Raw genomic sequence first — 26035 nt, 5'->3', positions numbered from 1 at the left:
ATCACCCTGAGTTCAAGGCCACCCTGAGACTACATAGTGAATTTCAGGTCAGCTGGACTAGAGTGAGACCCTATATACTACCACTACTATCTTTACTACTGTGGTTGGTAAATATTCATGACATTTTTGTAGGACATAAATCTTACTAGTACTCTGGAGAAAAATTTGGCAATATTACTGAAAATTTGAATAGGTCCTTTAATTCAGCAACATAATTTTTAGGAATTTACCAAATTGGCACATAGGCACAAATTTGAAAAATTATAACAATGTTTAAAATAGAACAAGAAAAAAGGCAGAAGCTAAGCATAATGGTACACACCTATAATCCCGACACTTGGGAAGTGAAGGCAAGAGGATCTGAATTCAAGGCCAGCCTGAGGTAAATAAGGAGACTCTTCAAGGCATGGTGGCATCCCAGTTCTTGAGAAGTAGAGGCAGGAAGACCAGGAGTTCAAAGACAGTTTCAGCTATAATTAAAACTAGCCTAGAGCCAGGCGTGGTGGCATACACCTTTAATCCCAGCAATGGGGAGACAGTGGTAGGAGGATCACCATGAGTTTAAGGCCAGCCTGAGACTACATAGTGAATTCCAGGTCAGCCTGAGCTAGAGTAAGATCCTACCTTGAGCCCCCCTCCGCCCCCAAAAAACTAGCCTGGCCTTCATGACACTCTGTCACAAACAAAAAGGAGGGAGAGAGGCAGAAACAAGCAGAACAGTCATAAAGGGAGAATTTACTGATACATTATCATATAGTCATCTAGTGAAATCAATGAAGTAAAACAGTGTAGACCTATATGTATTGCAACTGAAAGGCATCCAAGGTATCCCAAGGTGGAAAGTAAGAAATATTCCAACATCTTTATGCTATGTCATTTGAGATCGGTGCTCACTACAGTTCAAGACTTGTTAGAACTCAGTCCTTCTTCCTCAGTCTCTAGTGCTGGGATTCAAGTATGTGCTACCAGGCCTGGTTATGCTTCCCCCCTCCATAATGAGAGAGAGGTAGAGCTGGGTGTGGTGGCACACACCTTTAATCTAAGCACTCGGGGGCAAAGGTAGGAGGATTGCTGTGAATTCCAGGCCAGCCTGAGCTAGAGTGAGATCCTACCTCAAAATAACAAACAAGGGCTGGAGAGATGGCTTAGCGGTTAAGCGCTTGCCTGTGAAGCCTAAGGACCCAGGTTCGAGGCTCAATTCCCCAGAACCCATGTTAGCCAGATGCACAAGGGGCATACATGTCTGGAGTTCGTCTGCAGTGGCTGGAGGCCCTGGCTCTCCCATTCTCTCTCTCTATTTGCCTCTTTCTTTCTGTTTGTTGCTCTCAAATAAATAAAAATAACAACAACAACAAAAAAAACACCCTCAGGTCAATCCTCAGCCCCCCAAAATAAATAAGGAAACAAATAAATAAGCAAGCAATGATACTAAGCATTGTCTGATACTTTTTTTTTTTTTTTCGAGGTAAGGTCTCACTCTGTTCCAGGCTGACCTGGAATTCACTATGGAGTCTCAGGGTGGCCTTGAACTCACGGTGATCTTCCTACCTCTGCCTCCCAAGCGCTGGGATTAAAGGCATGCACCACCATGCCCGGCCCAGTTACATTTCTTAAAATTTGTAAACTTTGAAAAAAAATTTTAGATTAAAAAATTTAAAAAATAAAAGCCAGGCATGGTGGCACACACCTTTAATTACAGCACTAGAGAGGCAGAGGTAGGAGGAATGGCATGAGTTCAAGGCCACCCTGAGACTACACAGTTAATTCCACGTCAGCCTAAGCTACTGCGAGACCCTACCTCAAAAAAACAAAAAATAAAAATAAATAAAACTCAGCCAGACGTAGTGGTACATGCCTTTAATCCCAGCATTTGGGAGGCTGAGGTAGGAGGCTCACTATGAGTTGAAGGCCAGCTTGAGACAACACAGTGAATTCTAGGTCAGTCTGGACTAGAGTGAGACCCTACTTTGTAAAAACCAAACCAAAAACAAACAAAAAAAACAAAACAAACAAAAAAAAAAAACAAAGACCAGGGCTAGGAGAGACGGTTTAGCAGTTAAGGTACTTACATGCAAAGCCAAAGAACCCAGGGTCAATGCCCCAGGAACCACATAAGCCAGATGCATAAGATGACACATGCATCTGGAGTTTGTCTGCAGTGGACAAAGGCCCTAGCACTCCCATTCTTTCTCTCTCTCTCAAATCACACTTTTAAAAAGGAACTTGCTTGCAAGACTTGATGGTCAGGGTTCAATTCCCCAGTACCCATATAAAGCCAGGTGCACAAAGTAGCACATGTGTTTGGAGTTCATCTGCAGAGGTAGAATGCCCTGGTATGCCCATACTCACTATCACTCTCTCAAATACCAAAAAAAAAAAAAAAAAAAAATTATAAACAAACAAAAATCATATGCTGGGTATGGTGGTGCATGCCTTTAATCCCAGCACTTGGGAGGTTGAGGTAGGAAGATCACATTGAGTTCAAGGCCAACTTGGAGCTACAGAATGAGTTCCAAGTGAGCGTGGGCTAGCGTGAAACCCTGCCTGTGTTATATGTAGAATTTATGTAGAATATACCAAAAACCCTCTGTAATCATGAAGTTGTCTGGAGGAGAAGCTCCAGATAGACTAATGGCTGAGGTAAGGAAAGCAGGAGGTTTCCCCAGCTAACAGACCTAACCTCTGTGCTGTTCTCACAACAGTACCTTTCACTTTCAAAGTGGAGGCAGATAGCTTCTCCCCCTCGGGTTTCATCGTTGGGGGCCTGTTATGAACAAGTTTCCACCATCCAGGCTCTCCAAATTCCTGAGCACCTGAGCGGAAATACATAGGACTTCCCACGCTGAGGCAACCGGCTACTGTGCTCCACCACGTCGAAGTCTTTTTCCTAAGGAGTGGGAAAATTGATACTTCAACATGATGGTCACACACAAGACACATTCTATGTATACTAACTCCGATTCCTGGCAGGCCTGCTACATGGCACCTCCACTGGTTGAAGGAACAGAGTACAGGTATGAAGAGAGCAGTTCTGAAACCTGCCTGGCTTCAAGTCCTGGCTCTCCTGCCCTATGGTTGCCTCAGTGTCTTCGTCTGTGAAACCAGGATAACAGATTACCTCACAGAGGAGCTATGAGAATTAAATGAAATAATTAAACATAAACCACTCTAAACAATCATGATTTTAGAGTTTTATAGTTTAAATGTTGCTTTTATTTATTTTTGATTTGTTTCTGTAGCATGTGTGGTGTGTTCACATGTATGTGCAGATGCAAGAACTGTGTGTGGACACATGCAGAGGCCAGAGGAAAATGATGGGGTCCTCTGCTGCTTTTCTGACTCATTGCTACCTCATTTCCCTGAGATAGAATCTTTCACTGAACCCAGAATTTGCTGTTTTTGGTTAGACTGGTTGACTAGGGAGCCCCAGGGATTCTCCAGTCTCTGTCCCACTCAACTGGGGTTACAAGCATGTAGGACTATACCCAGCTTTTTTTTTTTTTCAAGGTAGGGTCTCACTCTAGCCCAGGCTGACCTGGAATTCACTATGGAGTCTCAGGGTGGCCTGGAACTCACAGCAATCCTCCTACCTCTGCCTCCCGAGTGCTGGGATTAAAGGCGTGCGCAACCACGCCCGGCTATACCCAGCTTTTGATGAAGGTTCTAGGAATCAAATTCAGGTCCTCATGCTTGGGAAGCAAGTGCTCTTACCCACTAAGCCATCTCCCTGCCCCTTATGTTGTTTCTACATAGGAATTAAGCAGTCTCAAGAGAGAAAAATAAGCAGGTGTGGTTGTGCACACCTTTAATCCCAGCAGGACTGTGAGTTCGAGGCCACCCTGAGACTACTTAGTGAATTCCAGGTCAGCCTGGGTTAGAGTGAGACCTACCTTGGCGGTGGCATAACTTCAAGCTCAGACATCTGATGACACAATGTAATCATGGCCCTAGCAAATAGTTCATCTCACGGATGGAGAGGGCCGTGTCTGCTCCAGTCTCCCCAGACATACCATCTTGGTTACCCCATTACGGTATGGGGAGCTGACACAGTGGGTACAAGCACTATCTGCCTTCCACCCCAGCCTGAGTCCCAAATGCCTCTCCCACATTCTCACCTTTCTTTAAGCTTTCTAAGTCACTTCCCACTCATCTCAACCTAAGTTCTTATTTACCAAACACTTTTTCATTTAACTTAAAAAAGTAAGCCAGAGCCAGGCATGGTGGTGCATGCCTTTAATCCCAGCACTCAGGAGGCAGGAGGCTCACTGTGAGTTTGAGGTCATTCTGAGACTATAGAGTGAATTCTAGGTTAGCCTGGGCTAAAGCGAGACCCTACCTACCTCAAAAAAAAAAAAATTCTGTAATTCAAAAAATTTTGTAGCCTGACATGGTGGTACACACTTTTAATCTCAGCACTCAGGAGAACTGCTGTGAGTTCGAGGCCAACCTGGAACTACAGAGTGAGTGACAGATCAGCCTGGGATAGCATGAGACCCTACCTCAAAAAAATTATTTGTAAATCCTCAATTTCTACTGGGCTGACCTTAGGGTCATATACTTTTTGTTCCTTACAGCTTCCTTGACACCTAAGATTGTTAAAATCACTTACCTATTTCCTAGTAAAAATGTCCAATGCTTCTCAATGAAAGCACAGATATCTTCTTTCCACCGGAAATAACCTTGACGTCCACTTCCTTCCAGAGACAAGTTGTACATTGCTAACATGACAACCTGAAACAGATGAAAGCATCCAGGATGTCAGCATGAGGAGGGTGAAAGGGCTGTTCTGTCTTACACTGAGTAGGAATGAAATATTCGGGACCTGGAATCTTACTTCCTGTTTTGCTTTTGTGAGATACTACTACCCTGCTTAGCAGTCCTTTATATGTACATATGCAGGGCTGGGCTGTGGCTAATCTGGAGGCTGTAACTGTGATGAGGGGGCACTGTCACAAGCATACCACTCTCTACATTAAGGGTCACCTGCTAGCCAGCAGTAGGCTACCAGGTCTTCTGACTCCAGACAGCATTTCTGACTAAGAATGCTACCCTTGATCAAATACTTTGTAAATTATTTCTGAATATATGCTTTTCTAAGTTTTTTACAGGGCAAAAAAATATTCAGAATCTCAGAGCTGGCCCACAGCAAAAAAAAAAAAAAAGTATTTTCCAGAAATAAAATAACATATACCTTTGTAAAAGACTTTAATAACAGAGAAAAGAGCAAAGAAGGAAATGAAAATCATTTGAAATCTACCATCAGCTGCAGACTGTAGTGGTGTAAATCCTTTAATCCCAGCACTTGGGAGGCAGAGGCAGACACAGTAGGATGCTGTAAATTTAAGGCTGGCCTAAGACTACAGAGTGAATTCCAGGTCAGCCTGGGCTAGAGTGAGACCCTACCTTGAAAAAAGAAAAAACACTTTTGGTGTGTGTGGGAGTATATGCGCAATCATAATCAGGAGGCCGTGGCAGGGGGATTGTGAATTCAGAGTTGGCTTGGGCTACATAGTGAGACACTCATCTTTTTTTTTTTTTTTTTAAATATATTTTATCTATTTGAGAAAGAGGAAGAGAGAGAAAGAGAGAATAGGTATGCCAGGTCATTTAGCCACTGCAAACAAACTCCAGACACGTGCCACCTTGTGCATCTGGCTTTATGTGGGTACTGGGGAATTGAACTCCAGTCCTTAGGCTTTGCAGGCAAGTGCCTTAACCACTGAGCCATCTCTCCATCCCAAGACTATGTCTTAAAGAACAAAAATGAAAAAAAAAAGTGGCTAGAGAGATGGCTTAGCAGTTAAGATGCTTGCCTACAAAGCCAAAGGAACCAGGTTCAATTCCCCAGGACCGATGCACAAGGGGGTACATGTGTCTGGAGTTCAATTGCAGTGGCTGAGGCTCTGGCATGCCCATACTTTCTATCTCTCTGCTTCTCTCTCTCTCAAATAAAAACAAATAAAATTAGCTGGGTGTGGTGGCATATGCCTTTAATCCCAGCACTTGGTAGGCAGAGGTAGGAAGATTGCCATGAGTTCAAGACCATCCTGAGACTACAGAGTGAATTCCAGGTCAGCCTGGGCCAGAATGAGACCTTACCTCAAAAAAAAGTAAAAAATAAAAATTTCATTTAAAAAAAAAAGTGCTGAGCTGGGTGTGGTGGCACACGCCTTTGATCCCAGCAGTGGGATCACTGTTAGTTTGAGGCAAGCCTGAGACTAAATAGTGAATTCCAGGTTAGCCTGGGCTAGAGTGAGACCCTACGTTGAAAAACAAACAAACAAAACAAAACAAAAAACCAAACCAAAACAAAACAAAACAAAACAAAACAAAACAAAAAAACCCACCAGGGCTGGTGAGATGATGTAGCAGTAAAGGCACTTGCCGGCAAAGGCTAAGGACTCACGTTCAATACTTCAGGTCCCACATAAGCCAGATGCAGTGATGCAAGCATACAATGTCACACATGTGCACAAAGGGGTACACGTGTCTGGTGTTCAATTACAGTGGCTAGAGGCCCTGGTATGCCAACTCCCTGTCTCTCTCTTGCATAAAAAGGGGGGACAGTCTATTGGGCTTGCCACAAAAAGAAAAAAAAGCCATGCATGGTAGCGCACGCCTGTAATCCCATCACTTGGGAGGCAGAGGTAGGAGAATCACCATGAATTTGAAACCACCCTGAAACTCCATAGTGAATTCCAGGTCAGCCTAACCTGGAGTGAACCTTTACCTTGAAAGACAAAAAATACAACAAATAACAAGGAAAAAGAAATTAACCACTTCCAACACTTCAGTGACTATGCTTTCAGACAATTCTTTGCATCTATATATAGATATATATAATTTTATGTAAATGAAAAAATCATGTTTATTTTATTTTATTTTTATTTCATTTTATTGGTTTTCTGAGGTAGGGTCTCACTCTAGTCCAGGCTGACCTGGAATTCACTATGGAGTCTCAGGGTGGCCTCGAATTCACAGCAATCCTCCTATCTCTGCCTCCAGAGTGCTGGGATTAAAGGTGTATGCCACCACACCCAGCTCATGTTTATTTTTATTTATTTATTTATTTATGAGAGAGGGAGGGAGGGAGGGAGGCAGGGGGAAAAAAAGGACTCACTAGGGTCTCTAGCCACTGCAAATAAACTCTAGACATATGCACCACCATGTGCATCTGGCTTACATGGCTTCTGGAAAATCGAACCTAGGTCCTCAAGCTTCGCAGGCAAGCACTTTATTTAAGTGCTAAGCTCAGAAAAAAAAACACATTTTGTACCTCATAAAAATTGTAACATACAGTGGATCAAAGAAACTGAAAACAAAGAATGTAGAAACGAATTCTTAAATAATTCTTCTTTTCAGAAGTTTCCTTGCAGCTACTATAAGTCTATTAAGGTGCAATTAAGCAGGATGTGATGGCACATGCCTTTGATCCCAGCACTCAGAAGGCAGAGGTAAAAGGATCACTGCGAGTTCAAGGCCGGCTGGAGACCCTACCTCGAAAAACCACACACAAAAAGAATTTTTTTAAGGTGCAATTAATGCCACCAACATCTGTGTTCACCACCTTAAATCCCCAATGAAGCTATGAGATGAGCTGTATCTACAGGTATACCCAACCAGTAACCTGTAGCACAGCTATGTGGCTCAACACATTCATAGATGACATCAGGTTGCATTGTCAAAAGGTGGGACACCTGTGGCACACCATGTAATTGGCCAGTAACTTTGCTTCACTGAGTTCCAATTTCCCATGTAGTCATGTCTTCACTGTGCAATTAACCCCAGTAACAATTTCTCAAATGTCTTCTACTTATTTGTTCATGAAGTAATCATTAGCCAACAAATGACTTCTTTTCAACAGTTACGACTCATGGGAAGGGCTGGAGAGATAGCTTAGTGGTTAAGGCACTTGTCTGTAAAGCCAAAGGATTTGGGTTCGATTCTCTAGGACCAGATGCACAAGGTGGCACATGCATCTGGAGTTCGTTTGTAGCGCCTGGAGGCCCTGGCGCACCCATTCTCTATCTCTCTGCATCTTTCTCTCTCTCTCAAATTAAATAAATAAATGAAAGAATATTCAAGGGAAGTCACTGAATATTGAATTATGAAGTTTCGGCTTAAGAAGACCAAGTTCTGAACTTGGATAGTGATGGTAATGTGTGAATGTGCATAACGCCACTGAAGTGAATTCTGGAGAGTAGCAGATCTTATGTTCTGTGTCTCTTACCACAATTTAAGAAACAGTCATTGTTCAATAGCTGATTTAACTACAGAATTAGCTCTGTACACTCTTAAGCTCCTGAAGTACTTAGAACCATGTATTTGTTGCTAACCTCAATGGCCAATATGTTATTTTATTCCTAATAATTTTCAGTATATTTAAATTTTATGAATTGTAAGTTAAAATTCACATATTTACTTGAAAATAGCTTTTTCTCTGTTATCATTTAATATTTACTGGACAAACTATAACCAAACTCAGTTTTTCCTTCTTTTCCAGAATATATGATCTAAAAGAATGAGTGTCAGGTGAGTTGCTGCTTTCACAGCCATAAGGAAACTGGTCTTAGAGAACAGTCTCCTAGGACAAGAATGTGCAACTGTCTCCATTCTCCCCAAATGTTGAAGAGTGCTCTTCCTATGTGCCCAACTGTCCTTCCCAAGAGTCACCCAGGAAGAAGAGGAAGAAACAAACAAGGGAAATAAAGGGGAAGGAGCCTTACATTCCAGACACCAGACCACTTTATGGGTAGTTTTTTGTTGTTGTTAATATTTTACTTTTATTTAATTATTTGAGAGAAAGAGGCAGATATATAGAGAGAATGGTGTGCCAGGGCCTCTAGCCATTGCAAATGAACTCCAGATGTATGCACCACCTTGGGCATCTGGCTTATGTGGGTACTGGGAAATTAAACCTGAGTCCCTAGGCTATGCAGGCAAATGCCTTAACCATTAAGCCCTATCTCCAGCTCTAATGGTGGTATTTGATAATACAAAGAAAATGCTGTGTGGCTGGGCATGGTGGTGCATACCTTTAATCCCAGCACTTGGGAAGCTGAGGTAGGAGGATTGCCATGAATTCAAGACCAGCCTGAGACTATAGAATGAATTCCAGAGCAGCTTGGGCTAGAATGAGACCCTATCTTGGAAAAATCAAAAAGAAAAACAGAGATGGTTAAGTGGTTAAGGTGCTTGCCTGCAAAGCCAAAGGACCCAGGATCTATTCCCCAGGACCCACATAAGCCTGATGCACAAGGTGGCGCATGCATCTGGCGTTTGTTTACAGTGGCTAAAGATCCTGGCATGGCCCCCCCTCTCTCTATCACTCAAATAAAATAAAACAAAATAAAAATAATAGAGAAAAAGAAAACAAAAAAAAAAAAGAAAGAAAATGCTGTGTTGGCAATTTTCCTTACTACTTCAACAAATCAGCCAATACAATAAAAAGTTTAAGATTTAAAATGACTGATAGGGCTGGAGAGATGATCAGCAGTCAAGGTGCTTGCCTGCAAAAGTAACGACCCTTGTTTAATTCCCCAGAACCCATGTAAAGCCAGATGCACAATGTGGCACATGCATCTGGAGTTCAAGTACAACACCTAGAAGTGCTCGCCATCTGTCTTCTTTCTATCACCCTCTGCTTGCAAATAAATAAAAATAAATAGACTGATAATTCAAAGCCTAATGTTCTGAGTATCTGGATCACCACTGGTGTTATTTAGGACCAGCTGATTGGTTTTCAGTTACATTATGAAAGAAGAGCTTTTTCAGATGCAACTATGAACACTGGCCAGGAGACTGCAAGAATCAGGTGACTGTTATATGTTATCACTTTTCCTACTGAGGAACAATACATCATTTAGAAGCTAAAAAAAAAAAGGGCAGAGAGATTGCTCAGTGGTTAAAGGTGCTTGCTTGAGAGCCTGGTGGCCTAGGTTCAATTACCCAGCACTCACACAAAACCAGGTGCATAAAGTGGTGCATGCACCTGGAGTTCCTTTGCAGGAGCAAGAGACCCTGGTATACCTATTCATTCGCTCTGCCGGGGCCAAATAAAGTATAAATATATTTGTTGAAAGCAGAAAAAAGAGGAGAGATGACTTAGTGGTTAAGGCGCTTGCCTGTGAAATCTAAGGACCCAGGTTCAATTCCCCAGAACTCACGTAATCCAGATGCACAAAGTGGCACGTGTCTGGAGTTCATCTGCTGTGGCTGGAGGCCCTGACATACCCATTCTCTCTCTTTATCTGCTTCTTTCTCTCTCTCAAATAAATTTTAAAAAGGCAGAAAAAAATGCTTCTCAAGTGATGCCTATGCAATTAAATTGCAAACTAGGCTAACACTATATATTGATTAATATAATCAAAACTAGCTTGGGCCGGAGAGATGGCTTAGCGGTTAAGCGCTTGCCTGTGAAGCCTAAGGACCCCGGTTCGAGGCTCAGTTCCCCAGGTCCCACGTTAGCCAGATGCACAAGGGGGCGCACGCGTCTGGAGTTCGTTTGCAGTGGCTGGAAGCCCTGGCACGCCCATCCTCTCTCCCTCTATCTGTCTTTCTCCCTGTGTCTGTCACTCTCAAATAAATAAATAAAAAATGAACAAGCCGGGCGTGGTGGCGCACGCCTTTAATCCCAGCACTCGGGAGGCAGAGGTAGGAGGATCGCTGTGAGTTCGAGGCCATCCTGAGACTCCATAGTGAATTCCAGGTCAGCCTGGGCTACAGTGAGACCCTACCTCAGAAAACCAAAAAAAAAAAAAAGAACAAAAAAAATTTAAAAAAAAAACTAGCTTTTCTAGCCAGGTGTGGTAGTACACGCCTTTAATCCCAGTACTTGAGAGGCAGAGGTAGAAGGATCACTATGAGTTCGAGGCCACCCTGAGACTACATAGTGAATCCCAGGTCAGCCTGGGCTAGAGTACGACCCTGCCTCGAAAAACAAACAAACAAACAAACAAACAAAAAACCTAATTCTTGAAATTCTTGAAAATGACTAACACATTCATAAAAAGCAATTATATTTGCTTTTTTCCATTTTATAGCTTTGATGAGAAGCTATTTGCAGGCCAAACACAAATCTGCCTGTTAATTTCCAACTCTTACTGCTAACATGGCCTGGCTTACATATACTATGCTATTTACCCTGAGGAAAAAAGGCCTTTGGGGGAAGGTGTGGCAAAGTTTCACTCTAGACAAGACTGACCAGAAACTCACTATGTAGTCTAGGCTGGCCTTGAACAACTGCTTGATTATAGGTGTTAGCCACCATGCCCGCTCAAAACTAGACCAATTATATAATTCATGAGACGTATCCTCAATTCAAATTTCCTTCATTTCCTACTTATGTATTTTTGGCAAGTCAAAAAAGACACTCTAAATTCACTACTGACAGATTTCATGAGACGTCCTAATAAAGTAATGGTGATTAAGGTAACAGTCACAGGCTGCTACTACAAGTACTCTTCATAACAATCTCCCTAAGTGGCCAAAACAGTACAATCTAAGATCTTGCCCCTCACTCAAAAGACTCAGTGGGCAATTACCATGTTTATGTGTTTGTCATCTAACACAAGTATGGAATGGCAGTAGCCTAGGGCGGTGGTTTTAGCTGCCTAGTTTTCTAAAGCAATCTCCAGGTCTAGAATAGCGAATGTAGTGTTCACTCTGGCACACAGTATGTGTTGAATAAATAAGTAACTTAAGGCTGGAGAGATGGCTCAGAGGTTACGGATCTTGCCTCCAAGTCCTAATGATCTAGGTTCAAGTCTTCAGTACCCACGTAAAGCCAGATGCACAGTGGTGCATGCATTTGGAGTTCATCTGCAATGGCTGGAGGCCCTAGCACGCCCATTCTCTTTCTGTCTCTCTTCTCTCTCTTTCTCTGCTTGCAAATAAATAAAACAAAAATACTTTTTAAAAATAATAGTAATTTAAGAAACAAAAAGTACAGAGGGCTTGGACTGTAGTTCGATGGCAGAAAACTTGCTTAGTATATGCAAAGCCATGGTTTGATCTTCAGTATCACAAGTACCGATAAATAAAAAACAGCTGGGTGCTGGAGAAATGACTCAGTGGTTAAAGGCACTTGCTTAGAAAGCCTGGCAGTCCAGGTTTGATTCCCCAGCCACCCACATAAAACTGGACAGGTATTCTTTGCAATGGCAAGAGACCCTGAAACATACATGCACACAAACACATTAATCCAAAAAGACCAAAAGAAAAACAAAAAACCAAGCCAGGCATGGTAGAGGTAAAGTCTCACTCTAGTCCAGGCTGACCTGGAATTCACTGTGTAGTGTCAGGGTGGCCTCAAACTCACTGTGATCCTTCCATCTCTGCCTTCCCAAGGGCTGGGATTAAAGGCATGCCCCACCACGCCCGGCCAATTTTCTAGTTTTTATTGGGTTACCATCAAGAATGTTAATTTAGCCAGGCATGGAGGCACACACCTTTAATACCCAGCCCTCGGGAGGCAGAGGTAAGAGGATCGCCATGAGTTTGAGGCTACCCTGAGACGACATAGTAAATTCCAGGTCAGCATGGTCTAAAAATTATGCTAATTTAGGTTGGGTGTGGTGGTGCACGCCTTTAATCCCAGCACTTAGGAGGCAGAGGTAGAAGGATCACTGTGAGTTCAAGGTCACCCTGAGACTACATAGTGAATTCCAGGTCAGGCTGAGCTAGAGAGACCCTACCTCAGGAAAAAAAAAAAAGTAGATGACATTAAGTATTCATCAACATGAGAAAGAAAAAAAAAAATCTCTAAATTCAAAAGCAGAAAGTGGGCTATGTTGGTTTTTGCAGTCTAGTCACACTACTTACAAATCCATTTCCAGTGTAGCCATTTTCTGGTTTTATTTTCCTAAAATAAAATGGCTGCCAGAAAAATAAGACTTCCATTTTCAATTAAGTCAGAACTTGGTGTTACATATAAATGAAATTGTGTTAGATTTTCTTCTTTTTTTCTTTGTTTTTATTTTTGTCAAGGTAGGCCAAGGTATTTTGTTGCTCTAGGCCAGGATGAGCTGGAATTCTCTCTGTAGTCTCAGGCTGGCCTAAAACTCAGTGATCCTCCTACCTCTACCTCACTAGTGCTGGAATTAAAGGCATGTGCCACCAAGCCTGGCTGTGTTGGATTTTCAAGAATCAAGGATTTAATTCGCTAAATTAGGAGGGCTGTTTTAAGAATTCCTCTTTCTTTTAGGCTGGGTGTGGTGGACCACACCTGTAATCCCAGCACTTGGGAGGCAAAGGTAGAAGGACCGCTGTGAGTTCCAGGCCACCCTGAGACTACATAGTGAATTCCAGGTCAGCCAGGGCTACAGCGAGACCCTACCTCGAAAAACCAAAAAAAAAAAAAAAAAAAAAAAAAATTCCTCTTTCCATATATTTTATATCAAGTTTTCACTGAAATACAAAGTACCTCCTCACCCCCACCCCCACTAATGCTAAGTTCCTCACTCTGATAATCATTCCACCACTTTCAGGTTACCCAACCCAGCAACTCCTAGAGAAGTTTTGGACTCACTTGTTGCCACGTCAGCTTCAGCCTCTCGTACTGCTCCTTGCCATCTGCCGAGCAATCCGAACAAGTAAACCTAAAAAAGTTATCGCCCTTAAGGTAACTGAGCTGTTCCCTCAGCTGGCCTAGGAGAAAAACAAAAAGTCACATCTTGGGTTATCTAGAGCAGCAAACCAAAGGGCTAATTAGTTGATGAACTAGATTTCCAAGTTTCCCATGCTGAATTTTTCTTTTTTTCTAGCCAATCTACAATAGCAGGATGGGAGTGGGAAAGAGAGAAAAAAGATTTTCTTCTCCTGATGTCCCTCCTAGAGTGTGGCTACTTAACTTTTGGGAGAAAGGTTCTGGAAGAGCAGGTATGATCGCTCTAACTGGAATTCCCAGCTGTAACATTCCTGATCCTCCCGGCAGGTCTCCCTCCAACATTCTTTCAGAAAGCGCACACATTTGATCCCAGCACTTGGGAGGGAGAGGTGAGAGGATCGCTCAGAGTTCAAAGCCACCCTGAGACTACACAGTGAATTCCAGGTCAGCCTGGGCTAGAGTGAGACCCTACCTCAGAGAAAAAAAAAAAAAAAAAGAAAAACCCGAGCTGAGCTTCCACTGCCTGCCAGGCATGGGGCTAGGAACCGGATGTTCGCGGTCCAAGGCAGACAACAGGGCGCCTGCTCTGGAGGTCTACAAATCTGAGAGCTCAGGGAACGTAGGTAATCACAGAGACACAGCGGTTCAGCATTCCCAAGGCACAGCAGAACCATGCAAAGGCTGATTTCCACTTTCCTAACTATGACCAGGCCAGCCCCAGGTGAACTGTCAGTCTCTGTGATGGGCCTGCACCGCTACATTAAAATTCCCAGGGGATACTGATGCTGTGTGGAACATGACAACCACAGGAATGCAATGTGCTATACACCACGAGGCAATGCAAGGGCATATACAGCGGTCTACTGGGGCCGGAGAGAATTAGAAAGTGGCCTGGCTGGGTGTGGTGGCACAGCACTTGGGAGACAGTGGTAAGGAGGATGAGTTCAAGGTCATCCTGAGACTACATAGTGAATTCCAGGCCAGCCTGGGCTAGAGTGAAAGACTACTTCGAAAAACCTAAAAAAAAAAAAAAAAATTTAAAAAAAAGAAAGAAAAGAGTGGCCCGTCGGCATAAAGGAGAGCTATAAGGCTGAGATGTATACTCTAGAGATAAAACAAAAATAATGCAGTTCTAGGGATCAGAACTGTTTGTGGAGTTACTCTGCTAATGTATGTTGATGTGTGAGGACAAGAGGCTGAATAAGTTGTTGGGGGGGGGGGGCGGCTGGCTGCCAAGAGCAGTGTAAAATTTACCCCATGATGACAAAGGGAAAACCAGAGATGTCTGAATGGAACCCTGTGTTAATAAAGACAGCTCAGAAGAAAAAACTAGCTAGTCAATTTTAGGTCTGTTATGCAAATGTTAATTTACTAACTATTAATTTAAACAGTAAACCCATTTTTGTTGTTGTTGTTTTTGTTTTTCAAGGTAGGGTCTCCTCTAGCCCAGGCTGACCTGGAATTCACTATGTAGTCTCAGGTTGGCCTCAAACTCATAGTGATCCTCCTACCTCTGCCTCCAAGTGCTGGGATTAAAGGCGTGCGCCACAACGCCTGGCTTTTTAAATCCATTTTTAACAATACTTTCCACCTACCAGAAAATAACCTACTTCACAAAAATGTGTATATATACACCAAAGATGCATACATATATATCTCACTTATTTATGAACTGGCTTATACACAAAGCATTCTTCTAGAACACATTTTTCCTAGTCTCTGGCTTAATGGGAAATCCTATTTTGGAATGAATCATGATAGCTGGCAAAGCGTGCTAGGAAGCTAGGCAGCCAAAATAACCTCAAGATACATACACTGACTCTGAGGAGCAGGTAAAGGAGGCCCACAGTGGGAAACAAGGCTGGCTCAGGACAGAGCAACACCTTCAGTCTACAGATGCTAACCTGCCTTCAACAGAAGATGGCAGTTTAATACACATTAATGATAACCCAGTATGTTTTTAGGAGCTTAAGTCCTACACTGGCAACAGAATTTGGCCCACAATCCATAACATAATTTTGTTAGAAAAATGTGGCTAATTCCTTAAGTAACACGAGATTTCCAATCTTCTAATTTTTATTGGATTACCATCAAGAATGCTAACTTAACAATGGAATGGAGGTTGACAATACTTTTTATTAGTACAAATGGGTTAGGGCTTTGTATAAATTTGTATTTGATCAACTAAATAGTAAATAATAAATTATCCTTTTATTTAGGTCTATTTTACATTCATTTTTCTTCACAGGATGGACAAACTGTCACACAGGAAGTGACAAATCAAAGATATTGAGAAGATCCTTACTGGCTGGGATCCATTTCTGGCACTTGTCACAGAAGTAGGATAGCTGCTCCTCCATCCATGACACATCTCCTTCATCGCTGTTGAGGGAATCTCCACTTTGGTCATGAGACAAGTCCACTGAGGCCTGGTCTTCTGACTCAACAATCAGAAGAGTCTCTCCCTCCACCTCACCCTCCTCCAGGCCTTCCGAGGTAGATGTTCTGGTGGCTTCATCATCATGCCGGCTGATGAGGCTGCCAAGGTGGATGTTACCATCCATGGCTCCCTATCACTAACACTGTAAGCCCAGGCAAGTGAGCAGACCAGAATCACACAGGAATTCGTCAGAGGAGCATCTGCTCACCACGTCTTTATTCAGTCACAAGAGATTCCAAAAGTAATATAGAAGAGTCACTGTCCTTATATCATCAGGTTGAAATGGACAGTGACCAAAAAACAGGGCTCCAGATCACTAAGCTACACTCCATCAACACACACATGCATACATATACACACAAACTCACTCACTCAGCACTGCCCCACTGCTATTTCACACCCATTTCAAGTCATGTTTTCTGAGATCCTTTTTCCAACATCTTCTGTCTTTCTGCTTCAAGTTGCTCAGTCAAAATAATCTGTTCTCCCAAAAGACGAATGTTTTCTTTTTTCCGATTTTGCCTCTCAATGTCTCTGATCACTCCTTCTCGAAGCCTCTAAAAATATAAGCAGATTTGAGTTACACCCTGAACAGGTGGCTCCCATCCTGTGCCACTCAAATCCAAATAACAGCATCACCAAAATATAATTAAAATGTTGCAATTCCAAATACCCAATTTCTGTACAATGTAAACAATAAAACTACCAAGGGACTGGGGAGATTGCTCAGTAGTTAAAGGCAATTGCTTGCAAAGCTTGCAGGCCTGGGTTGGTCCAGGTTCAATTACCCAGTACTCACGTAAAGTCAGATGCACAAAGTGGCTCATGAGTCTGGTGTTTGTCCAAAATGGCAAAAGGCCTATTCTCACTCCTTTCTTCCCCTCTCATAAATGGAAAAACATCCATATATATATGTTGAGAGAGAGAGGGAGTATGTGTGTGTGTGTGTGTGTGTGTGTGTGTGTGTGTGTGTGTTTTGTTGTAGGATCTCATTCTAGTGCAGGCTGACCTGGCTGGCAATCTCTCTATAGTCCCAAACTGGCCTTAAACTCACAGCAATCCTCCTCCTACCTCTGAGTGCTGGGATTAAAGGCATGCGCCACCATGCCTGGCAACAATTTCTTTTTTTAGGGCTGGAAGATGGCTCAGCAGTTAAGGCACTTGCTAGCAAAGCCTAATGACCAGGGTTCCCCAGTACCTATGTAAAGCCAGATGCACAAAGTAGCACATGCATCTGGAATTCATTTGCAAAGGCTAGAGTCCCTATCACATCTATTCACTCTGCTTGCAAACAAGTTTTAAAAGAAACCAAAAAAGGGCTGGAGAGATGGCTTAGCGGTTAAGCGCTTGCCTGTGAAGCCTAAGGACCCCGGTTCGAGGCTCAGTTCCCCAGGTCCCATGTTAGCCAGATGCACAAGGGGGCGCACGCGTCTGGAGTTCGTTTGCAGAGGCTGGAAGCCCTGGCACGCCCATTCTCTCTCTCTCCCTCCATCTGCCTTTCTCCCTATGTCTGTCGCTCTCAAATAAATAAATAAATAAAAATTAAAAAAAAAAAAAGAAACCAAAAAAAAAAAAAGGCTGGAGAGCTGACTTAACTGTTAAGGTGCTTGCCTGCAAAGCCTAAGAACCCATGTTAGAATCTCTAGGTCCCACATAAGCTAGACACACAAAGTGATGTATGCCCAAAGGATGTGCATGTGTACAAGTGGTGCAAGCATCTGGAGTTTGACTGCAGTAGGTGGAGGTCCTGGCGTACCAATCCCGCCTCTCTCTCTCTCTCATTAAAAAAAAAAAAAGTAAGCCAGGCGTGGTGGCTCATGCCTTTAATCCCAGCACTCGGGAGGCAGAGGTAGGAGGACTGCCATGAGTTCAAGGCCACCCTGAGAATAATAGTGAATTCCAAGTCAGCCTGGGCTAGAGTGAGACCCTACTTCAAAAAACCAAATAAATAAATAAATAAATAAAATAAAATAATAAAAAGAAAGAAAGAAAACAACCATTGGCTAGGTGCCTTTAATCCCAGCATTCAGGAGGCCGAGTTATGAGGATCACTGTGAGTCCAAGGCTAGCCTGAGACTACAGAGTGAATTCCAGGGCAGCCTACACTAGTGAGACCCTACGAGAGAGAAAGAGAGCGAGCGAGTGAGCGCGCGAGCGAGCAAGCGAGAAAGAGAAACCACCAGTGGGCTGGAGAGACAGCTCAGTGGGTAAGGTGCTTGCCTGCAACGCCTAACAACCCAGGTTGATTTCCCAGTACCCACGTAAAGCCAGATACACAAAGTAGTACATGTAACTGGAGGTTTGTTTGTTTGTTTGTTTGTTTTTGCAGTGGCTAGAGGCCCTGGCTTTCCCCTACTCCTGCTTGCAAATAAATACAATATTTAAAAGAAAAGAAGTGGTGAAGGCCCTTGCCTGCAAAGCCTAACAACTTGGATTCGTTTCCCCAGTGTGTAAAACCAGATGCACAAAGTGGCACAAGCACCTGCAGTTTGTTTGCAGTGGCTGGAGGTCCTGCCACGCCTATTTTCTCTTGTCTGTCTCTCTTCTCTCTTTCCTTGCAAATAAGTAAAAATATTTTAAAAAGAAACCATCAGCTGGGCATAGTGGTGCACACTTTTAATTCTAGCACTCACGAGGCTGAGGCAGGAGGATCACTGTGAGTTCAAGGCCAGCTAAGCTACACAGTGAATTCTAGGTCAGGTCAGCCTGGGCTAGAGCAAGACTCTACCTTGAAAAAAAAAAAAAAAAGAAACCATCAAATAAATTTGGTAGTAATAATGTTATTATGGAAATCACCACTTACTACATTTTAAAAAATTCTTCAAAACAGAAAACTTAATGAGAAATAGCAACAACAACAACAAAAAAGGCCTAGTGTGGTGGCACATGCCTTTAACCCCAGCACTTGGGAGGCACAGGTAAGAGGATCACCATGAGTTCAAGGCCACCCTGAGACTACATAGTGAATTCCAGGTCAACCTGGACTAGAGTGAAACCCTACTTCGAAAAACCAAAAATGAAAGGAAAAAAGAAAAGAAAAGAAAAGAAACTGGCACTATATTGAATTTTAAATATATTTTATTTATTTATTTGCAAGCAGGGAGTGAGAGAGACAGAAAGAAGAGAGACAAACAGAGAGAGAATGGACACACCAGGGCCTCTAGCCACCGCAAATGAACTCCATACGCATGTGCCCCTTGTGCATCTGGCTTATGTGGGACCTGGGGAATCAAACCTGGATCCTTTGGCTTCACAGGCAAATGCCTTAACTGCTAAGCCATCTCTCCATCCCCACTATGTTGAATTTTAAAAGTTTATATGTAGGTTTTCTTTTCTTTTCTTTTTTGAGACAAGGTCTCACATATTCCAGGCTTGCCTGGTCTGGAACTATGTAGTTGAAGTTAACCTTGAACTTATTTTTTTAATAATTTTATTCATTTATTTATTTGCCAGGAAAGGAGGGAGGAATAAAGAGAGATAGGGAGTGGGGGAGAAGGTTTGTGTGAGTATGGTGTGCCAGGGCCTCATGCTTCTGGAAACAAACTTCAGTCACATGCACCATCTTGTACCTGTGGCTTTACATGGGTACTGGGGAATTGAACTGTGGCTAGAAGGCTTTGCAAGCAAGTGCCTTTAGCTGCTAAACCATCTCCCCTCAGCCCTAACCTTGAACTTCTCCTTCTTTTTTTTTCCTGAGGTAGTGTCTCTAGTCCAGGCTGATCTAGAATTCACTATGTAGTCTCAGGATGGCCTTGATCTTATGGTGATCCTCCTACCTCTGCCCCTCAAGTGCTGGGATTAAAGGCATGCACCACCATGCCCAGCCCTAACCTTGAATTTCTGATCATCCTGTTTCTACCTCCTGAGTTCTGAGATTATAAGAATGTGCCACCACACCTAGTTTATGCAGTGCTGGGAACTGAACCCAGAACTTTATGCATGCTATTCAGGTACCCACTGCACTACAACCCTTGCTAAATTTTAAAAGTTTAATCAAGAAATGATACTTTAAAACCCTGACGAGTTAGTACAGTAGAACTGAACTCTTATCGGAAATGTGTAATAAACATTAGGAGTGCTCGCTTCGGCAGCACATATACTAAAATTTGAATGATACAAAGAAGACTAGCGTGGCCCCTGCGCAAGGATGACGCCCAAATTTGTGAAGCGTTCCACATTTTGTGGGAAGCCGGGCATGGTGGTGCATGCCTTTAAAGCCAGCACTTGGGAGGCAGAGTTGGGAGGATCACTGAGTTCAGGGCCAGCCTGAGATTCCATAGTGAATTCCAGGTCAGTCTGACCAAGAGTGGGACCCTAGCTTAAAAAAAAAAAAAAAAAAGGAGAAAACAAACTACTCAGAATTTCTATTATGTCAAGTGAAAAGGTAGAAATTATTTTCTAATCGATTATATTACAGAGAGAAGAAAGACTACTACTAATAATGGGAAAAGTTTCATCAGTAGTAATTACCCTGATAAGCTCTCAAATCACAGAATTCCAGAATGTGAACCTGGTAACTGTCCAGAGACTTTTAAAACATTCAACCATTGCTCATAAAGAACATTTTAGAATTTATATCTCACAAATGGTTGTTTTTCTTTTTAACAGCAGCTTTATGAGATGATTATATCTATTTAAAGACTTGTCTAATACCTCTGTGCTGGGTCTCCCCTGTGCCTATTGCTGCATTCACTAGGTCACTAGGAGGGAGTTGGGAAATTTCAGAGTGCTGGACTGGCAAACCTACTGAAACTTTTGGGTTCTTTTGAGGCAGAGTCTCACTATATAGCTCAGGCTGGCCTTGAATTCAAGATCCTCCTGCCTCAGCCTTCCTGGGGTTTTTAAAGAGTGTCGCCACACCTACCTCAAGTTTCTTAACCCCTGGGTCTGGGGCAAGATTCCCTACTGACCCCAGGTCTTCTGGTCACTGTGCTGCTTACCCCAGGACCATAGCCTAGGATCATTTCTTCCACACCTGCTCCCACACGTCCTTTTGCACAAGAGCCTGTGTTCATGTTGCTCTCCATCCCCTCATTTGCTACCTTTCTCCAAGTGACCTGCCTCCCTCTCTGGTGACTTTTACTACCTTACTAACCTCCACAGGCCTTACTATCCCAACTAGAGTTCTGTTTTGCCAAACACTACAGATGTTCCTCAACACAGGGATATGCTCTGACAAACTCATGTAAGTTGAAAATACCAAAGTCACAAATTGCACTGGGTACACCGAACCTAGCTCAAGAGCTCAGCAACAAAGCTTACTAATAGAGCATCACCATTGTGTGGCTGGGTGGGAGCTGTGGTCAGGGCCTCTGGTCAGCATCTCAAGAATATTGAACCCCTTGTACCAGCCTGGGAAAATATCAAAACTCAATATTCAAAGTAGTTTCTACTGAATGCAAACCATATTGCTTTTCTACTATCATGAAAATTAAAAAAATTCAAGTTGAAACATTATAAGTTGGGGACCATCTGTACTTGTTTTTTGCTGAGTTGCTGTGAGGATTAAAGATGACATATGTAAAATACTAAACAGTGCCTCATATGGAATAGACACGAAATAAGTCATTCTTTCATGTCTTGCTTCCTTGAACTTGACAAATCCACCACGCCATTCTGTCTCCCATTGCTGGCATGTCCCTAATACTGATCTGTAGGACAGGTTACTCTGGTCAACCAGTAATTTCCAAATAACCCCATCTTCCTGTCCTTGCACTTTTCCACCCTCTAACAGTGATTCTCAACCTTGGCTGTACATTGTCTTCTGTGTAGCTTTGGGAACATAGCTAAACTGTGGTGGTTTAAGTTAGGTGTCCCCCCAAGAAACTCAGGTGTTCTGGATGCTAGGTTCCCTAGCTGATGGCAATTGGAAATTAAAGCCTCCTGGAAGTAGTGTATTGTTGGGAGCGTGCTTATGGGTATTATAGCCAGTGTCCTCTTGCCATTGTTTGGCACACTCTCCTGTTCCTGTTGTCCACCTTATGTGGCCACAGGGTGTTGCCCACCCTCTGCTCATACCATTGTTTCCCCCTGCCATTGTGGAGCTTTCCCTCAAGCCTTAAGCCAAAATAAACCTCTTTTTCCCACAAGCTGCTCTTAGTTGGGTGATTTCTACCAGCAATGTGAACTGACTGCAACATAAACCGAGCCCCCAGACTCAAGTGGTATGATTGGTCTGGGATGGAGGTGCAACCCTTGGTCACACTGTAAAAACTTCTCAGAAACATATATACAGCTAGGAATCAAGAGACAAAATTCTAATCTCATCTTACTGTCTTCACAAATCCCTGGCTCCGTTCACTCAGGACAGGAACATCCTTGTCCTCTCTCATTTAACTGGAATCATCATCTTTCCCTTTCCTTCCAAGGAAGAAGTCTCTTTCCTATTTCTATTACAAAAGTTACCCCCCCCCCCGAAACTATATCTTAATCCCAAATCTCTCCATCAGTAGCCATCCCACCTCCCTCCTCAAAACTCTTATGCCTTCTGGGGGTGGTGGCACATGCCTTTAATCACTCAGGAGGATTGCTGTGAGTTTGAGGCCATTCTGAGACTACATAGTGAATTCCAGGTCAGCCTGGGCTACAGAGATACCCTATCTCAAAAACAAAGAAACAAAAGAAAAAAACTTATGCCATAAACTATCACAGATTGTCAACACCACTGTCAAACACCTACTCTGCTGCATCTGTAATACCAAAACCAGCACAACCTGAAGTCCTGGACAAGTGAATTATGAGGACTGTTTACTCTGGACACATTCAGTTCATTATTTCCACCCTTGACAAATTAGGTCCAACCCAAACATCCATCCAAGTGTTAACTACCTGGAAGGTCAACAAGGATCTGCGTGCAATATTTAACACCACTGCAAATTATATACAGACACTGGAGTGTTTGTTTCCTCTACTTTATGTTCTCACAGTGCCTAGTGCCCTGGCCCGCACACAATGATCAAGGTCACTTAACTGTGCCCAACCTGAATGAGAAACTACGAACTGAGATAAAACTGTCAGTCAACCACAGATAGTTCCAGAAATAAATGGGTTAAAAAAAAAAGTGAGGGGGAGTGCCCTAGGTAGGAGGATCACGGTGTGAGCTCAAGACCAGACTGAGACTACAGAGTTTGTTCCAGATCAGCCTGGGCTAGAGTGAGACCCTATCTCCAAAAAACAAAACAGGACTGAGGAGATGGATCAGAGTGGTTAGAAGCACTTCCTACCAAAGCCTGCCATTCAGGGTTCAATTCCCTAATGCACAAGTAAAGCCAGATGCAGAGTGGCACAAGCGTCTGGAGTTCATTTGCAGTGATGAGAGGCCCAGCCGTTCCCATACTTGGTCTTCTCTCTCTCCTTCCAAAATAATTAAAATTTAAAAACAAAATCTACAAGGCTGTGATGTTTTGAGAACCTACGGTTTCCATATAAACAGTTCACTGAAGCAAAAAATCTCAACAAATCATCTTGCCAAAGGCACCAAAAGTGTGTTGAGGATGGGAGAAGGGCTTAACCATGGGATAAAATAAAGACCGGTATTAAGGTCCTGGAATTGTACTCAACGTCACACACACCACGCAGGCGCAAAGCTACACCCAGCCCTCCGAATGCTTTGCACTGAACCCTCAAGGTTCGGCCTCAAGGGTGGGGGGAGTCCGCTACTAGTTGCATGCGCCCCCAGAAGCCCCCCTTCCCGTCCTCCACTCTGCAGCGGCCTGCAGAAATCTCAACGTTCCAGGTCACGGCCGCCCGGCGGTGAGCAGAGGACAGACCCGCCCCCGAGGCGCGGGCCCCGGCCAGGGGCGGGTCAGCCGCAGGGCACGGGCAGCCGGGAGGAGGAGCGGGCGGACCACGCGGGCAGGGACCGCCGCGGCCTCGGGCCTCGGGCCCCGGGCGCCCGGCAGACACGGTCACGTGACACCGACCTGCTGGTCCTGTCGCTGCTTCAGATGCACGCCAGCCACCGTGGCCGCCGTCAGCAGCACCGAGAGGCCCAGCACCGCCCGGGAGGTCCTCGACATCCCCGCGCTGACCGCCGCGGCCTCCTTCTTCTTGCGTACGCCGGTGGGCCAGGCTCGACGCCTCGAGCGCAGAGCCGCCGTGGGTCGTCGGCCGTCGCCAGGCTGGAGCAATCGAGCACCGAGCGGCTTCTGGTAGGGGCCGGTGTCCCCGGCGAGCGGGAAGACACGCCCCAGTTCAGTCCAAAGCGGACTGCGGCTCCTCGTGTCCGAGGGTTCCGGCAGAGCTCAGTCTTGCCCCAGCTTCACCCAGCGGTCAGAGCACCTGGGGCTCGGCTCGCTACCGGCCTCGCTCGCTGCCCATGGGCGGGGCAGGTGCCACCAGGTCACCGGGTTGGGAGGCTACTTGCAGAGGAACCATAATGAAGTGGGGTTGATCAGGTCACCTGCTTTCATCTTGTCTGTGGGGCGACTGATCAGGCCCCGAGTTTCCTTGCAATCTAAGAGTTTTGTTATTATTATTTTTTTTTTTTTGAGGTAGGGTTTCACGCTAGCTCGGGCTGACTGGAATTCTCTGTGTAGTCTTAGGCTGGCCTTGAGCTCACGGTGATCCTCCTACCTCTGCCTCCGGAGTGCTAGGATTAAAGTCGTGCGTCACCACCCCCGGCGTAAGTTTTACTTCCAGCCATTGCAAACGAACTCCAGACGCATGCGCCATCTTGTGCAGCTGGCTTGCGTGGACCGTGGGGAATCGAACCCAGCTGGGTTCTTTGGCTTTGTTTACTCGCGGACCTTCTGGTCCTGCTCCCCACCGCTACACACACACACACACACACACACACACACACACACACACACACACACACACACACCAACCACCTCCCCACCCATGCTTACATGACTGGACTTTGGGTAACACACACACACACACACACACACACACACACACACACACACACCAACCACCTCCCCACCCATGCTTACATGACTGGACTTTGGGTAACAACCAGGCTATCATGCCTCACTAAGTGACCTCGTGTCCGTTAATGCCCTGGCTGCCCTCGAACTCGCGGACCTTCTGGTCCTGCTCCCCACCGCTACACACACACACACACACACACACACACACACACACACACACCAACCACCTCCCCACCCATGCTTAGATGACTGGACTTTGGGCTAACAACCAGGCTATCATGCCTCATTAAGTGACCTCGTGTCCGTTAATGCTCTGGGTCAGGCAAAGGGCAGGAAATTTTCCCTGCCTCTGGCTCTTTAATCCACTTGGAGCCCCCCGCAGGAATGTGAGATCCCTTGTTTGTATTACTAGGAAAATAAAGGATAGAATGCAGTACTGTATAAGGAAGTGAGCAAGGTGTCATGTTCCCTTGAGCAGAGAGAGGGGTGTTCTCCACAGAACTTTGACAGAGAGGTCAATGAAGAATTGCTTAAACAAGCTGGGCGTGGTGGCGCAAGCCTTTAATTCCAGCACTCAGGATGCAGAGATAGGAGGAGGATTGAAGTGAGTTGGAGGCCACACTGAGACTACATAGTGAATTCCAGGTCAGCCTGAGCCAGAGTGAGACCCTACCTCGAAAAGCAAACAAACAAAAGAATTGCTAATCACTAAGTCATTCTTTCCCACTAAAATTCAAAAAGAGCTTCTGTGGAAATAGCAGTAGGCAATGTTGAATGGGGCTAAACCTTTCTTAGCTTCTCCCAATGGCTTCAACCTCATATCAAAATCCTCTCTAGGACTGGAGAGATGGGTCAGAGGTTAAAGGAGCTTGTTTCCAATGGCCTGTCTGATAGGTGAACATAAATGGCATGAACCAAAAATTACTTTTGCAAACATAACAATAAAATAGTTAAAAGAAGGGGTTGGAGAGATGTCTAAGTGGTTATAGGTGCTTGCTTGCAAAGCCTGATGGCTTGGGTTTAATTACCCACTACTTACATAAAGCGAGATGCACAGTGTGGCACATGCATCTGGAGTTTGTTTACAGTGGCAGGAAGCTCTGGTGCAGGTGT

General features: G+C 44.2%; 2 protein-coding genes and 1 non-coding gene across 5 annotated transcripts in view; 1 reads left to right on the top strand and 2 right to left on the bottom strand.

The window, feature by feature from the left end:
* The window catches only part of Kat14 (lysine acetyltransferase 14), a 30639-nt gene extending 14468 nt beyond the window's left edge, over positions 1–16171 (bottom strand). For all 3 annotated transcript variants that reach the window (XM_045156861.1, XM_004668732.3, XM_045156862.1), the window contains exons 1-4: positions 15912–16171; positions 13529–13647; positions 4610–4731; positions 2706–2887 (exon numbers count right to left, since the gene is read on the bottom strand). In XM_045156861.1, coding sequence (XP_045012796.1) covers positions 2706–2887; positions 4610–4731; positions 13529–13647; positions 15912–16170 — 682 coding nt within the window. In that variant the 5' untranslated portion in view covers position 16171. The remainder of the gene's footprint in view (positions 1–2705; positions 2888–4609; positions 4732–13528; positions 13648–15911) is intronic.
* A 59-nt stretch (positions 16172–16230) lies between these two features.
* Positions 16231–24106, bottom strand: LOC101599708 (protein PET117 homolog, mitochondrial). The gene is made up of 2 exons (XM_004668733.2): positions 23969–24106; positions 16231–16603 (listed from the first exon to the last, which is right to left on the bottom strand). The coding sequence occupies exons 1-2, from the start codon at positions 24062–24064 to the stop codon at positions 16457–16459; spliced, it is 243 nt and encodes an 80-aa protein (XP_004668790.1). The 5' UTR covers positions 24065–24106; the 3' UTR covers positions 16231–16456.
* On the top strand, positions 20122–20228 carry LOC123463105. Its single transcript, XR_006638717.1, has one exon. It is a non-coding gene; the product is annotated as a U6 spliceosomal RNA (small nuclear RNA).
* Positions 24107–26035: the final 1929 nt, after the last annotated feature.

This window comes from Jaculus jaculus, chromosome 8 (genome assembly GCF_020740685.1).
Source record: "Jaculus jaculus isolate mJacJac1 chromosome 8, mJacJac1.mat.Y.cur, whole genome shotgun sequence".
Classification (NCBI taxonomy): Eukaryota; Metazoa; Chordata; class Mammalia; order Rodentia; family Dipodidae; genus Jaculus; species Jaculus jaculus.
Note: the sequence above shows the minus strand (reverse complement) of the source record. Positions and strands in the feature narration are given on the sequence as shown.